The sequence below is a fragment of the Arachis hypogaea genome, chromosome 6, assembly GCF_003086295.3.
Source record: "Arachis hypogaea cultivar Tifrunner chromosome 6, arahy.Tifrunner.gnm2.J5K5, whole genome shotgun sequence".
Lineage (NCBI taxonomy): Eukaryota > Viridiplantae > Streptophyta > Magnoliopsida > Fabales > Fabaceae > Arachis > Arachis hypogaea.
This window is the reverse complement of record NC_092041.1, coordinates 18516323-18531600: the sequence shown is the minus strand read 5'-3', so window position 1 is coordinate 18531600 and position 15278 is coordinate 18516323. Positions and strand designations below refer to the sequence as shown.

The 15278-nt window shown below is 28.1% G+C and overlaps 1 protein-coding gene across 1 annotated transcript; it reads right to left on the bottom strand.

Annotated features, from left to right (window-relative positions):
- LOC112696348 (protein SHI RELATED SEQUENCE 5-like) lies at positions 1–1791 on the bottom strand. Its single transcript, XM_025749078.3, has 2 exons — positions 1060–1791; positions 1–880 (listed from the first exon to the last, which is right to left on the bottom strand). Exons 1-2 carry the CDS (start codon positions 1670–1672, stop codon positions 522–524), a joined length of 972 nt encoding a protein of 323 aa, XP_025604863.1. The 5' UTR covers positions 1673–1791; the 3' UTR covers positions 1–521.
- Positions 1792–15278: the final 13487 nt, after the last annotated feature.

Sequence of the window (15278 nt, the reverse complement as noted above, 5' to 3'; positions counted from 1 at the left end):
TTATTTGGTAGAACTGAAAATTAGCTTAGATAAATTAAGGTTGAGAGTTTCGATAAGATATAATAAGAATTTAGTATTTGGCAGCATGAAAATCTGAAGTGAGATTGGGACAAGACAAAAACAAAAGAAACACAAGGGGACCCTTTAATTTCGTGCACCCTCTGAAATGATCATCATGGTCCTAATCATTTGTGAACACTTCTTAACTGCTCTCTATAGCTCTCTAGAAGCTACAATATATATAAGTTGCATTGAGCTCAATAATAATGTTATACATACCTCCCATCAAGAAACATAAATCCTAGTAGAGACTCCAATTTAAATTATTCAAAGGGAGAGGGATACACACTCTAATAATAATATTTGAACATAGAAAATAGATATAACATAACTATAAGAAGAGAGAGGAGAAAATGAATACAATGTTATGAGTATTGAAATTGAAAAAACATTTTTTCTCTCTTCTTATCACTATGATATATCTCTTTATTATATTCAAATAACATTACTCTGTTAAGGCTCTAGGTTCTCGGGGGCGGAAAGAATTGCGTACCGGCCATGAAAGCATTCATCGGCGCCGGATAAAGCTGTGAAGGGTCAAATGTGATGCCGGCACCGCTGGTGGTTGTTATGAGACTGAGTTGTTGATGATGAGGCTCACCTCCTCCATGGGAGGAACCTTCACCGGCGGCGGCGGCATTGGTGGCGAAAGGACCATCTGGACCTTGATCGTAGAGAATCCCCTTGAAAACATGGCCTCCTATATTGACAGCCGTTTGATACGCGTACCTCTCATCAGGTGCGTCCATTGGGCTGACTTTGACGCACCGGAACACCGCCGGTGAGTTCAACTCCGGAGGGAATTGCCCTAGTTCCAACCCTAATTTCATCATATCCAACAATTCAAAATTCATCATATAATAATAAGGGGTCACAATGCATGTGACACATATCATGAAACTTATTAATCATTTCAAGGAATTTCATGATATATAATGTAATAGACCATAGTAAGAAATTGCAATTCTTACATATAATCTCTCCCTCAATTGAATTTACCTGTAGTAGTAATCGGCATGGGAACACAAGCGGAGGCTTCTCTACTTCGTCTAGAGTGAACATCGCCTCCTCCTTCTCCTTCTCCTGCTCTCCCGGGTTGCTGCTGCTGTAACGACGCGAGAGTGTGTTGGCGCTCGCGTCGTTTGGCAGCAGGAACCCAGGTGCTTTTGACGTGAGTAGAACATTGAAACCCTCGGCTTCGGCAGCAGGTTCGGCAGCGAAGGTGGAGGCAGTCTTTCTTGGCTTGGTTACCGCAGTCTTGGCAATTGGTGCCGCTTCCTAAACCCGATCCAGAAGAAGAAGATCTCATCACGGTGAACCCGAACCGATTAGACTCATCAGAGAAAGACACCGAAACGTCGTCGTTTAGGTTTGTGGTGGTGGTGTTTCTCTCACTAGATGGACCCAAACCGAAGGAGTAGTAGCTCGGTTGATGATGATGAGGCCATATCTCGAACCCTCTGTTGGTGTTGGTGTTGGTGGTGCTGCTATTGGTGTAGATCTCTTCGTTTCTCAATAGCAATTGGATGTTGCTGTTGTTGTTGTTGTTTTCTTCTTGATCTTGTTCTTCTTGTTTGCTATGATGTGGACCTAGAGAGAATAAACCTGCCATGTTAGGTTGCACCAAATAGTGGTGGAGATAACATCCATAGCAGAATGAAGAAGCTAAGAAGAAGAAGTAGAAACCGAGAGAGAGAAAGCTTATATAAATTCTCTGTAATTTTGTTGCCTTTTCAAGTGCAAAGTGTTAGTACTTAGTTGTGGTTTTTTTTTTTTTTAAATATCTACACTTAATTAATTAATTGATTTTTTTGGAGGGTGTTTTATTTGGTTGACTCTCAGTAAGATTAAAACATTTCAGGGTGGAAAATAAAAAAATAAAAAAAATTATTAAAGAGAAAGAGAAGGTTTTGTATGTGGTTGAAGCAGTAACAATAGAAAAATAGTAGTGCTACGTTACCAACTTTTTATCTGCTAAAATCTGCCAACTTGAGTTGGGCTGGACATGAAGCTCATCTACTAAATAAAGTCACATCTAAGTTAATCATGGTTTAATTCTAATTTATCATGTTGGTAATAGTTGGCAGACTCTCTCTTGGTAACGTATATTTTTCCTAGAAAAAAATAAATAGCTTTTTTTTAATCTAAAAATTATTTATTTTCAAATTAAAAGACCAAGAAGTTATTTATCATTTTCAATAGCAATAATAATAATAATGGAACGAGAAATAGTGTGTAAGTAGTGGTGGTTTCGCCGCCATAGAACTCATTTATGAATTGAGAAAAGAGAAAAGAAAGAGAAAGTTTGGGCCGAAGGGAACATATCAACATAGTATCCTCTGACAAAAAAAAATGAAAAATATATTCAGAAAATTTGTAATTAATATAATTAATGTTATCATCATTTTCTTTTTAAAAGCTATGTCCATATTAATGAAAAAATAAAAAACAATATTACTTGAATATTATAAACAAAATAAATATTTAAAATTTTAGAAAAAAAACAGAAAAAACAATTATATTAATTAAAACAAACAAATAGTTTCTACTTTATTTCAATTATATTCACACAAAACTAATATCATTTTTTTGTTTGATATAATTTGGGTGATATATGGATTCTACTAAAGTTTAATTACATTTTGTTCTCTCCCTTTTTGTATATTATCTAAATCTTTCAACATGTATAGATTGTTTTATCAAAAATTTTACAAAGATAATATGTAGAGGAACAATTAATTATCCTATCATACTAATACTTCCAAATAATATTTCACAGAAAAATACTAGCTTGCTTATCTATTTGTATATATTTTGAGTACATGTACATATATAATATTCTTCATTATTAAATTGGGTGCAACATTTAATTAATTTGAACTCTACATATATACACCGTATCTACTAGAGCGAGACAATTAGTAAAAAAAATGAATAATAAATATATCAAACACCACTTCATGGCATTTTTAAGAACAAATTTTTACTTAATTATTGTATAATTTTCTATTTATTTATTTATTTTCGTTTTTTGCGATTTTTCTTAGTCCGGACTAATGAGTTACCATATAAGTAATCTAGATTTAAATCTTTACATTTATTTAAAACACAAGTATTGATTATTCGATCAACTTATGTTCTTCTAAATAAATTTTTACTGTACAAGCTAGCACTAATTTCCTTTTGATACAACAATGCATAAAGGAAGTTATTAAGTGTTAAATTCAGAATATAGAGGACAATTTTTTTTTTTTACCTTGTTAGAAAACACAAGAATTCAGAAAGTCTGTTGTATATATACATCAAAAGTTTTGAATAAAATTTTTTTTCCAATGTCGCTCTTTTTTTTTTTCTTGAACTTACACTAATGTCCTTTTGTTTGATCAAGATGCACATCAACCATTTAAGAACAAATTTCTCCAAAAATAAAGGGTACTATTTTGACCAAAGTTTGTAAGGACAAAAAACTTCTGTCTATCAAAGAGAGTTTTGATGGGTGAATGAAAATCAAACTCATGAATCAAAAGTTAGTCGATGACTCAACTCACTTGTCTGGTTAAATAAATGTCTGAAATTAAAATTTTATTTTATGTATGTAACAATCTATTAAATAATAAAAAAATTTTAAATATAGTTTAAATCTACGATAAAATTATTTTGTCCCGTGACAAAAAAAAATATCGTAGACAATTAAAAAAAAATAAAAATGATGTTTTTTGACCATCAACGGAGGAGGTTGGCCCACGTGTCACATCATTGGCTTTTACTTATTCGTCCTTGCACCGGAAAACCCGGTAGTACTTTCTCTCTGACCATCCCGCTATAATTAACGAAACAAAACAAAAATATATTTATTATTTGGTTTTCATTGTAAAGATTTTCTTTCAAGTGAGTATCTAAGTATGTAACCAAAAGCAGAAGTGCTGCGTCACTCACATTTTATCACACACGTCTCAATCACCGCTTAGATCATCCACGTCATCATCAATAACCAAATCCAACGGTTCTTGTGTAGGATATTTTTTTCTTTTTACTAAAGATACGAGACTCGAATCCGCAGCCTCTTAATTAAGTATGGAGAGACTATGCCATTTGAATTATTACTCATTGGTATGTACGACACTTTCTTACACAAACAAAATCCCAACAAATTATAGCGCGAATAAAAAAAATTTAAATTATATTTGTATTTTAGATCTTTTAACAATAAATACTAAAAGAAACAATTTCACAATAAAATTAAATAATATTAATTAATTAAAAATTAAGTCATATATAATACAACATATGAATGAAACAAAATTAAAATAGAGAGTCTATTTAGGACATATATGTTGTAATGTTATCTTACCTGTATTTTCACTTTACTAATAATAATAATAAGAAAAAAAGTCTTAAATGGTCCTGATAATTATTTCAAAAAATAACGAGATTGTTAAAAGAAAATACTTAATTCGGTTTTTAAAATTTATTTTTATGTGACTAATTAATCATTGTGCAAAAAAAAAAAAAAAAACTCAATGTGTTTTTTAGGAGAGAAACATTAATTAATCATAAATCTTAAAGAAAAATATATTAGGAAAAGAACATTAATTCATCATTTTTTTCACTACTTAAATATACTCCCTATCTTATAGGGCTCACCAAGCAATGCAAATATGTAGCCAAGCATGTCGAGTGCTTTAATTTCCAAGAATTAACTTTCTTAGTAAGTATAAGAATATTACGAAAGTGCATTTTTATCATAGTTTTAAATAATTTAAAAATATTTTTATTGATAATCAAACTTTAAAACATTTTTGCGAATGATAGAATAATTTAGATATATCTTTGTTTGTTTACCATTTTATTCCGTTATGAGACATACACGAGCTTCATCGATTGCATGTTTGTTTGTGCTTTCTTTAAACTTGCCCTAGCTTGCAAGCAAAAATTTACTAGTATCTATTTCAGTAGCATTCTAGAAAGACATAAAAACATATTAATTAATTGAACCAGCTCTATACCAACCAGCTACCACGTAATTAATTAATTAATTAATTAATTAAGTTAGTGAGAAGTCGTGTTAATTAAACAAAAAAAATTGGGTTCAATTAATTTCAAGAAAAGCCCTATACTATATCTTCTACTAAATATTAAATTAAATAAATAATATATATAATTTTGTCTCGCTTCGAATAAAATTATTTCTAATTAAATGATGAAAACTTGCTGTCTTATAGTTTAGGCCTTCCAATGTGGAACATGCATCAAACAAAAACCTCGATGAATGTAATTTTCATTCCATGTTTGATGATTATATTACCATATTGGATGGTTGATGATGTATCAAAAAATTCTCATTGTTTCTTCCATCACTTTCACGACACATCAGCTAATTAATAATAACTAATAATTTTATATAAGAAATAAGTATTTGTTGTCACCTTTTATTCTTAAGAATTATTCTTGAGAATTTTTTTTAAACAGAATTAGCTTTAACCGTTTTTTAAAATCTAAGATTTAGCAGAAAATTCAAAGAAATAGTATTTAGAAGGGTTAATAATAATAATAATAATATATACATTCTTCCATGATTTCAATATTTTTTAAGAGATCAATTTTGTCAAAAAAAATTTTAATTTTTTTGGTGGGTTGGCACATTTCATCTATAAATGCTCATAGAAAGATTGCAAATTAAATTACATAAAAAGTTTCAAATTCTCATTTTCCATAATAATAATAATAACAATTTGTATCCAACTGACCTAACATTGTAATTAGGTCATCTCATGTGAAAAGAACTGTTGAGTTGACCTTTAATTTGCTTCATTAATGGTATGCACCACAATTCAAATAAAACGTACCAAGAGCTTAGCTGCCATAATAATAATATGATATGATATGAAATTTGATGCCCTAATAATTAAGGTCTTCCATGGTCATAGTTCCTACAGTAGTATTGAAGCAACATATATATATATAGCAAGATAAAACTTTTAAATATATTGGTATATTAGTATTTTAATAATTTTTAACCGTTAATTTTAATTATAAAAAGTTAATACGATTAATTTTTTATAATTAAAATTAATTATTGAAAATGATTGAAATATCTGATAAATTTTAAATTTTTGTTATAGCATGTATGGTAGTGAGAATTTCTAGAAGTAAATGCAGCAATAGTAATATAGTAATGCGAAAAGATAGAGATGGCAGATGAATTAAACAAAGTTTGGAATAGGTCAATTTGTAAGGATCAAACAGCTTCATGCTCAGCTATCTTATTAGCTAGCTGTCACTTGTTGAAAGCGAAAGCTACACACAATCAAACCTTCTTTTTTTTTTTTACTTTTTTTTTTCATTTTACAACAATCCACAAATTTTGTGTGTCTTCAACTAAGTTGAAAAAAGAAAAGTGTCTATCAATATTTGTTTTTCGTTATGGTTGATCAAGTAATTAGTATATTGATTTATTTAAATAAATATAAAAAAATTTAAATTTTATTTTATATATATAATAATTAATTAATTATTAGTTAGTGACAATAAATTTTTAAGTGAATCTCAAATTTAAAATGAATTAGTCTTTGGTTAACTCAATTAAAAAACACCGTAAAAAACATATGAATTTTACTAACTAATTTGGTTGATCAAAATAACTAATTTATTAGTTTATTTAAATAAATATAAAAAATTCTAATTTTATTATATATATAATTATTAATCACTAATAAATTTTTAAATAAATTTTAAATCTAGAATGAATTAGTCTTTAAGAAAAACCATATGAAAATTGTTAGACGCTCAAATGGATATTTGCCATTTATGGAGATCAATTATCTTTAGCAATGTTTGTTTCTCAATATGTTGAATCTTATTAGTCTTCTCCCTAAAAATGCAATTTGCTTAATATATTGTTAAAAGAATAAAAGTCTCTTACAATTTGATGCTAGAAACACACATAATTTTGAAAATAATAAGTCCAAATTAAAAGACATTATTAGACAGTATGTAGGGGTAGCATTAGGAGGGCCAAAGCGTCATAGCTTATAGTGAATTGAAGTAGGAGCAGTAAATAGTAATTGAGCATAGTGTCAAAAAGGGACTAATAGAATCAAATAAAACCTTCAATAATGAGTGATTGATTCAGCAGCACGTGAAGCGCCCCAATTGTAATTAAATTAAAGACCGCTAATAATTGGGATCCAATAATACTAACCACAGATACAATACGACAAAAAGGTTTTATCACAAACAATAATCTACTACTCTTTTTGGTGCCTAATTTTTTTGGTTATTATAAATTATAGTATTATGTGAATTTTGTAGTATGCATCGATATGGAATAGAATATTGTCGGAATAAAATGAGTAATAATTCGAGAAAGTAATAAAAAATACATAAATTATAACTAGCGATTTAAAGAAAAAAAATTTTTCAAAAAAAAATAAGAGTCACGATTTTTTTTTAAATTTTTTCCTTTAAATCTTTCTTTCTTTTGATGGCACATAGCTCCCTCTATCAAATCGATAATTTCAAATTCTTGAATAATTCCGATCCATTGATTATTAATCCGTTATTAATCCATATCTATGTATTATATACTCAAACCCTCATTTTTTCGTATTACATGTACCTAATTCATATTAAAAATAAAAAGCCCATTCGGTCTTTTAGTAATTTATATTTTCCCATGTTTAAAAAAAATTCACCCAACCAATGTCAATTAATTCTATTATTATTATTATTATTATTGCATTGTTGTTGTTATTATTATTACTATTCTATCATTCCCAAAAGACAAACTTTATATATTCTTGAATTCTAAAATTCAATTGTTATTATTAGGGGCCCGAGAAAACAAATCATAATCATCTTTCTGCTGCTACTTATTAGAAGATCGTATCACTTTCCATCATCACCAACTATATATTACTGCCATTTTTATTGTTCGGCGGCACCTTGTCCACCATGCATGTTACATCTTTTATTTTAATATACTACTACTACTACTACTATTATTATTATTATTATCACATTTCTATTATTTTAGTGCATTTTGAATTAATTTATAGAAATCTGTTTAATCTAAAAATACATTAAAAAAAGGTAATTTACATATATAAAAGGAAACTATACTTTTTTTTTCTCTTTCTCAAGTCATTAGGTCTGAAATTATTTAAACTTTTTTTTTTTAATTTTACTTGAGTTAAAGTTAGTACATAACAAAGGTAGTAAAGTTTGTTTTAGTGTTATTTTTCTCTATTTAAAGATATTTAAAGATATTAAAACTCAAACTATTCTCATGTGGGTTTGTTAATAAGTAATTCAAGAGCACATGCTAACCAAACCTTTTTTGTTGCTTCTCCTTATCATCAAAGGTGCATAGCCTAATATTTGAATAATCAATATTAAATTTGATTGGTGGCCAAGAAAATTATGCCTTCAATTTTTGATTGTGCGTTCCTTCATCAACATAGATGAATTCTTATTCAATAATTCTGGTCAACATACATTACTTTTTGGGAAAGAAAACATGAAAATTATATAAAATCAGAGCAACTTTATAAACAAACTAGTTTAGGGGAAGACCTAATAATAAGCTCAAGTGATTAGACTAATTAAGGGGAAAAATTAAACATTCAAATCATCATAATTTGGTGTAACCTCATTTTAGCATTTAGAGTATATTTTCTTAATTTTTATTCCCGTTTGGTTCCTCATGAACTTCTTAAACTTTTAAATTTTTTTAAAAATATTTATTAACAAACAAAAAATTCGCCAAAAACAGTTAAAATTCGTCTTATTTAATATTTATTAATTATTACTAAAATTAATAAATACTAAATAAGACAAATTTATTTGGACTATTTTTTTTCTTCCTAACTAGTATTACTTTATTTTTTACCCTTGAATCTTATTAGGTATTTTATAGATGTCTAAATTATATTAATATGACTTCTCCTTAATTATGTAAGCTAGAAGAATCAACTACATAAAAAAGTAATCACAATTTGAGGTTGATCAAGGTGTTGTTTCATGCCATTTATTATTGGTAAAAGAATGGTTGGAGAAGTGAGATTTTTTTTTTCTTTTTCTCTTTTCATTTCTTTTCTTTTTGGCGTCAAAACTGAGAAGAACCTTGCTCTTTTTACCGGTGTTTTTCTACTGTAGAACTTCCACTCCATGATTGAATTAGGAGACCAATTTCAAGGTCGGTTTGGGCTGGCCCAACAAGATAACTTAAATAAGTAGCCATCATTGTCAATAATATATATTTATTTTCACTTTTTTACACATGGAATCTTGAAATTAACGGTAGCTAAACAAGTCAAGTTCCTCATCTAATTTCTCCAAAAGCGACATGTTATTGGTGGAAAATGCATTTATCATTTAATTATATTCTTAACTTTAAGAGTTATTCATATTCTGACCCAATACTATTGTTCAGACTCAAGTAAGTTAAAAATGTCCAACTTAAAGATTGGTCTTCATCACTTATCCGACCTCGTCTAAAGAGGTTGGGCTCGACATAGGCTCCTCCCCAAAGAGGTCGGGATTGACATGAGCTGGCAGATAACACTTATTCGAATAAGTAATTGCCTCCTAAAATTTTTCATCTACTTCTAGAAGTGATATCTCAACAATCCTAAGATAGAGGAACGGTTATCCACCAGCAGAAGTGGAACTACTCCAATGGTGGTTATTGGATCACTACTATAAATATAGTGACACATTCAGGTAAAACTAAGTTCCAATACTCTAAAAACCTGCTTACTCCCTTGCTAACCTAAATATCAGAGTGTGTTTGCAAGTACCACCTCCCATTCTTTTACATACACAACTCGGACGGAGGCTCCCAGACCTAAACCAAGTCGGAGACCACATTTCTTTAACGTTTGGGTCAATCCTTCAAATCCAATCTCAGGTTACCCACGTAACAAGAGTGTATTTGTTTAAATGAAAAGTAAAAATGGAATGAAAATTTTATCGATAAAATTTATGTATAATTTTAATTTCATATGTAGTTGATGTATGTCACTCAAGAAAATTCATTTTTCACTTTTATTTTATTTTTTAAGTTCTCTTATGAAAAATTTTACAAAATTAAGTATATTATTTGTAGCTGAATTATTTTTATTTAGAAATAAAATAAACCCTAAAAGAACTGCCACAATTTAGTCGCGGTTTAACAGTAGAAGATACTGCACTGCCAAGATTGTTTTCTATAAAAATTAACAAACAACAAAAATATACACAATATTACCATCTACATAATAATTTCATTTGGTTGTTTTATGTGATCTTAAGATTATTATGTCATAACTGAATTCTAATAAATAATCAGATCACATAGAATATACATATTGTTGCCCAAATGGTTATGTAAAACTTTAGTAACACTAATAATAAGATGGCACTATTTACATAAATTGAACGTGTAATAATGCAATGACTTTGAATATATTTCAGAGAGTGAATAGAATGAGAATGTGAATGATTTGGGTGTCCCATCGAATCATCCATTTTTAACTCTCGAGCCTTGTGCTTGTTTTTGCTTTCCCTCCCTTCACCTTATTATTTCCCAAACTCAAATCAATCAATTTCCTAATTTCCTTACTTCAATTGCTGTTCTAAAAGTTACAACTTACTATTTGAATATTTAAATATTGAAAAAAAATTAGTTTACAAAATTAAAATAATATTTCTTTTTTTTTTCATTCTTCTGAAAATAGATATAATTTATGCATCAATTATTCACTTGAAGTGAAGGTAACAATATTTTTTATAATAAAAAACCTAATGATGAAATTTATATTTACAAGATCAACTCAATGTACATTTATTTTCTTTTTGTAAGAAAAAAAATTAGGTATAAATTGATTGATCTCTTATTTTATAAGTCAAGGTTATTATTAAAACATCTAAAATAAAATTATAAAATACCTAAAAATGATAACTTATTTAATTAAATTTTTATAGTTATTATAAATTTCATGGAAACATTTATAAAAAATATCACATAAATTAAGAGATCACATAATGTAGTTAATTACCTACCGGGAAGCAATTAACTTCATCATCCATTTACTTTATTGCCCTTTATCACTATGCATTATTAGATAATTCTTAGAAAAAAAATAGCATTCATAACTTGATAATATATAGGAATTAAAATCTTGATGATGTATTATAATAATACCGATAAATATCACAAAAAAGTTTTTTTTTTAACCCTTACTTTTATAAGAGCTTGAATAACGTAACCCATCTTTTATATGAGCTAGTTTAATTTTTATGCTTGATATAAATACCTTCAATTCTAATATGACATGTGAGTTTATTATTCAAAGTTTATTACTTGTTATTGGTCTACAAATTAAACAAATGTTCAGCCCTACAAATTTCATATTAAGCATGAATAATATCCAGTCTTAGAATTGATTGGATGTGTTGGATTTTACATGTCCTAGAGATGCATCATCTACTACAATGTCTTTATAAAATTTTGAATATTTTTCTTTATGAACCAATTTTTAAACCCACTAAAGTCAATAATAAGTTTGAATGATTTTTCATCTAATACACTGAAAGGAAAACAAATAATATCGATAGTTTTACAAGAATTCTGTGACGGTTTTAAATTGTTGCTAAACGAATATACGACGCTTAATAGACCACTGTCCTTTAGTTACATTTGTTTTAATATATAATAATCAATACTTTATTTTGTTAAGAAATCATTACATTTTATTTCATAAACCATAGTATTTTATGAAAAATTTAGGGTTTTAAGCTTAGATACTTGTCCAAAGAATAAGCAGCTAAAATTAAGTTACTGTAGTTATTATTAGACTAAAAAAAATGATAAAATTAGAAATTATATATATAAATTAGAAACTATTCAAATAAAGATATTAATATTTTTTTAAATATTTTTTAATAATTAAAATTTAATACATATATAACCGATTAAACTATGTTATTTTTATTAAAAATAACACCGGACAAATAAACTATCCTATCTAATAAGCTAATCTTTTAAAGTTAGGTTGTCCTTTAATTTGAGCTTAAGGTCATAACAATTGAACGAATTAATGCCTCAATCTTCAAAATGTGCAAGTACAACGTATAATGGGTAGATTGCAAAATCAAAGAACTTAAAACAAGTGATGATAAGATAAGAATGAAAATGAAATTTTTTTTTTTTTCGGGGGTTGGTTGTGACGAGAGATGGTCCCCATTTAATATAACAATATATAGTAGATGACATAGTTATGGGTTATTTTTCTAGCTAGGGTTGGGTCCAAATGAGTGTTTTTGCATGTGAGTGAAATGATGTGTGATGAGAATATAGATTATGTATAGAGCGAAGATCTTGGGTTATAGGTTTCTCTTTAAGTGGATTATAGGCTTCTCAGCCGATAAATTGTCATCATGTCTCAACCAAGGTAACACACGCTAGCTTTCACCAACTACGTCTTTTCTTTCCTTTAATTCAATTCAATTAATTAGGGATTAGAAAATGGAACCAGCCTTTTGTTATCGTCATCATGAGATGAAGAGCACAAAACAAAAACACTATTTATTTCCTTTTTCTCTTCTCTTTTAAATTCCATTATTATTTCTTTATTTCTTGAGACAACTTTTATGCGCATGCATTTGTGCCTAGGTAGTGCCCTTATTAGGAACATCAACACATGTTTTTGGCTTAATTATTCCGTCGATTTCTATAATTTCATTAAATTTTTAATTAAGTCTTTATTTAATTTATTTTTTATTAAATCTGTATATCATATTAATTTTGTAACTAAATCTACAGTAATAAAAACATTGAAATTAACAGAATATTTTATTAAACTATATAAAATATTTAGTCAAGTATTAGACATATTTATTTTGTTTAACGGAATATTCTATTAATTCCAATATTTTTATCACAATAAGGACTTAATTACAAAATATGATATAGTATATAGACTTAATTGAAAAGAAAACAAATTTAAAAACCTAATTAAAAATTCAATAAAATTATAAAGATCGACACAGTAATTAAACCTATGTTTTACTAATAATTTATTTTTAGTGTTATTTGTTTATAAATTTATAAAAGAAATTATATAAATTTATAGAGTAAAATATATTATTTAATTTTCTTGGTATATTTTTAACTAGTTTATAATGCAATTCTGAAAATTAAAAAATGGTTATAATGTCTTTTCCTAAAAATGGAATAAAATAATAAATCATGCATGAATCATGATCTCATATATACACGCTTAGAAATTAAAGGATTCTTTTAACGTATTGGATGGTAGGAAGTACTTTTTATCATTTTCTTTTTAGCTGTATTATCTATTTCCAAGTATTGTCCAATATTATATATTGACCAAAATTTTCATATTATCTTATTCTCTTCAAAAGTTGTTAAGAGTAAATACTTATCATGATAGTAATTATATGATTATAAATTTCAACAAAAAGAAGTACTACGGCATACTTATCAGTGTATATCTTTTTCCAAAGTTACAGGAGCTAGAGAGCTGGAAGCTAAGTAGAAACTATGCTTACTTTAATTTTATTCTATTCAAACTTAGGGTGGCTTTCCTTAGGGATTTAATTTCATTTTTCAATATACATAGCTTCTTCCTACAAATAAAAAAGTTTGGGTCAGTCCAAGTTTACTTAGCACATTTATGTAATGATTCATATATACTACGAATTGCTATTAAAATTAAATAATTATTTTTTTTTACCTTAAATAGTTATGGATGTAATATACAAATATGGAACATTAATAAGTTTTGAATTTTTTCAGAGTTCCAAAACCATTATGATAGGTGGGCTCTAGTAGCATGAAAGCCTCAACAGTCTTGGGTTAGCATTCTGTTTGCTCTTTTTTTTTATTAGGCCTATATATAAACTTTAATTGGATCAGCCATATATTAGTACACAATAATTTAGTGTGCTGTTTCAGAGTCAACTCATGCGGAATAAAAGGTCAACCTAATTATTATAAAAAAAGGTCAACCTAATTAAACTTTTTTTTTTGCTTTTTTACAGTATTTTTTAATTTGGCAGCTCAATAACTAATCCGTCATGAATCTTAACTTCATTTAAGGATTTTTCGTTAGCCAATGAGTTGCGACATACATAAGACAGAATTCAAATCTCCGACGCTTGCTTAAACGAACTAGTAAGCTAACCACTAGACCAACTCAACTTGGTTAACCTAATTAAACTTTAATAGCTCTATACTTGCATGACATGATTTCTCTAAGAAGTAGATAACATGATTTCTCAGTTTTTTGTTTCAATAATTGCATAATGTTTTGTCACTCAAAGGAGATAGGAGCACAACACAAGAAAAATCAAGCCACTCAAAAAGAATGAAAAAGAAATAAAATGAAAGGACCATTGCATAGAAAACCAACTAGAAATAAAATTAATAAGCATAGTGAATAACAAAAGGAAAAAGACCATAAAACCGTTTGAATCAAGATGGTTCTCTTTCTGCCTGGATGATTAATTTGAAGTGAACCATCTTCATTTTTGCAACATCTTCAAACCTGTTAACACACTCATTTGCTGTATCAATTTATGACTAATATAAAGATGCCACCTTCACTTAAAGGTCAGTGGTCACAGCCACCTAATTCTCCAAGCAATATATTTTTTGGTAGTTTTCTCCAAGCAATATTTGATTAGCCTAAGTATGTAGCCCTTTCTTAATTTGCCTCTTTCCTAGGTAGCCCCACAGCTACCTTACCCACTCTTGGATGTCTACTTTGGCCTTTTAGATAGCCCTTTATACTATTTGATTCTTTTCTAGATAAAAAAATGTTTGGTAAACTCATTTGCTAAATTAAATTTACAGCTAGCATAGTTATTAAATTCTAAATTTCTAACTATACATTTGATACAGAGATTTAATTTTATGATTTTCAAATAGTAGACGAATGATTAAAGTCTAGATAGCCCTTTATCAATACTATGAATTCATGTCTAAGGGGTCATATCTCATACTTAGATATGGCAATGCATGTTAGTATTATAGCGCACGTAAATATTGAAGATTGTTTCACGCTATTAAGTAGGGAATCAGAACTAAAACTGAAATAATGTTGTCAACTCTAAGAATTAATTAGATTACATTTATTTAAGAATGTATCAAATTTTTCACAACGATAATAAAACGAAATAGATTACTAGAGAAAGCCATAAGATATAAGATC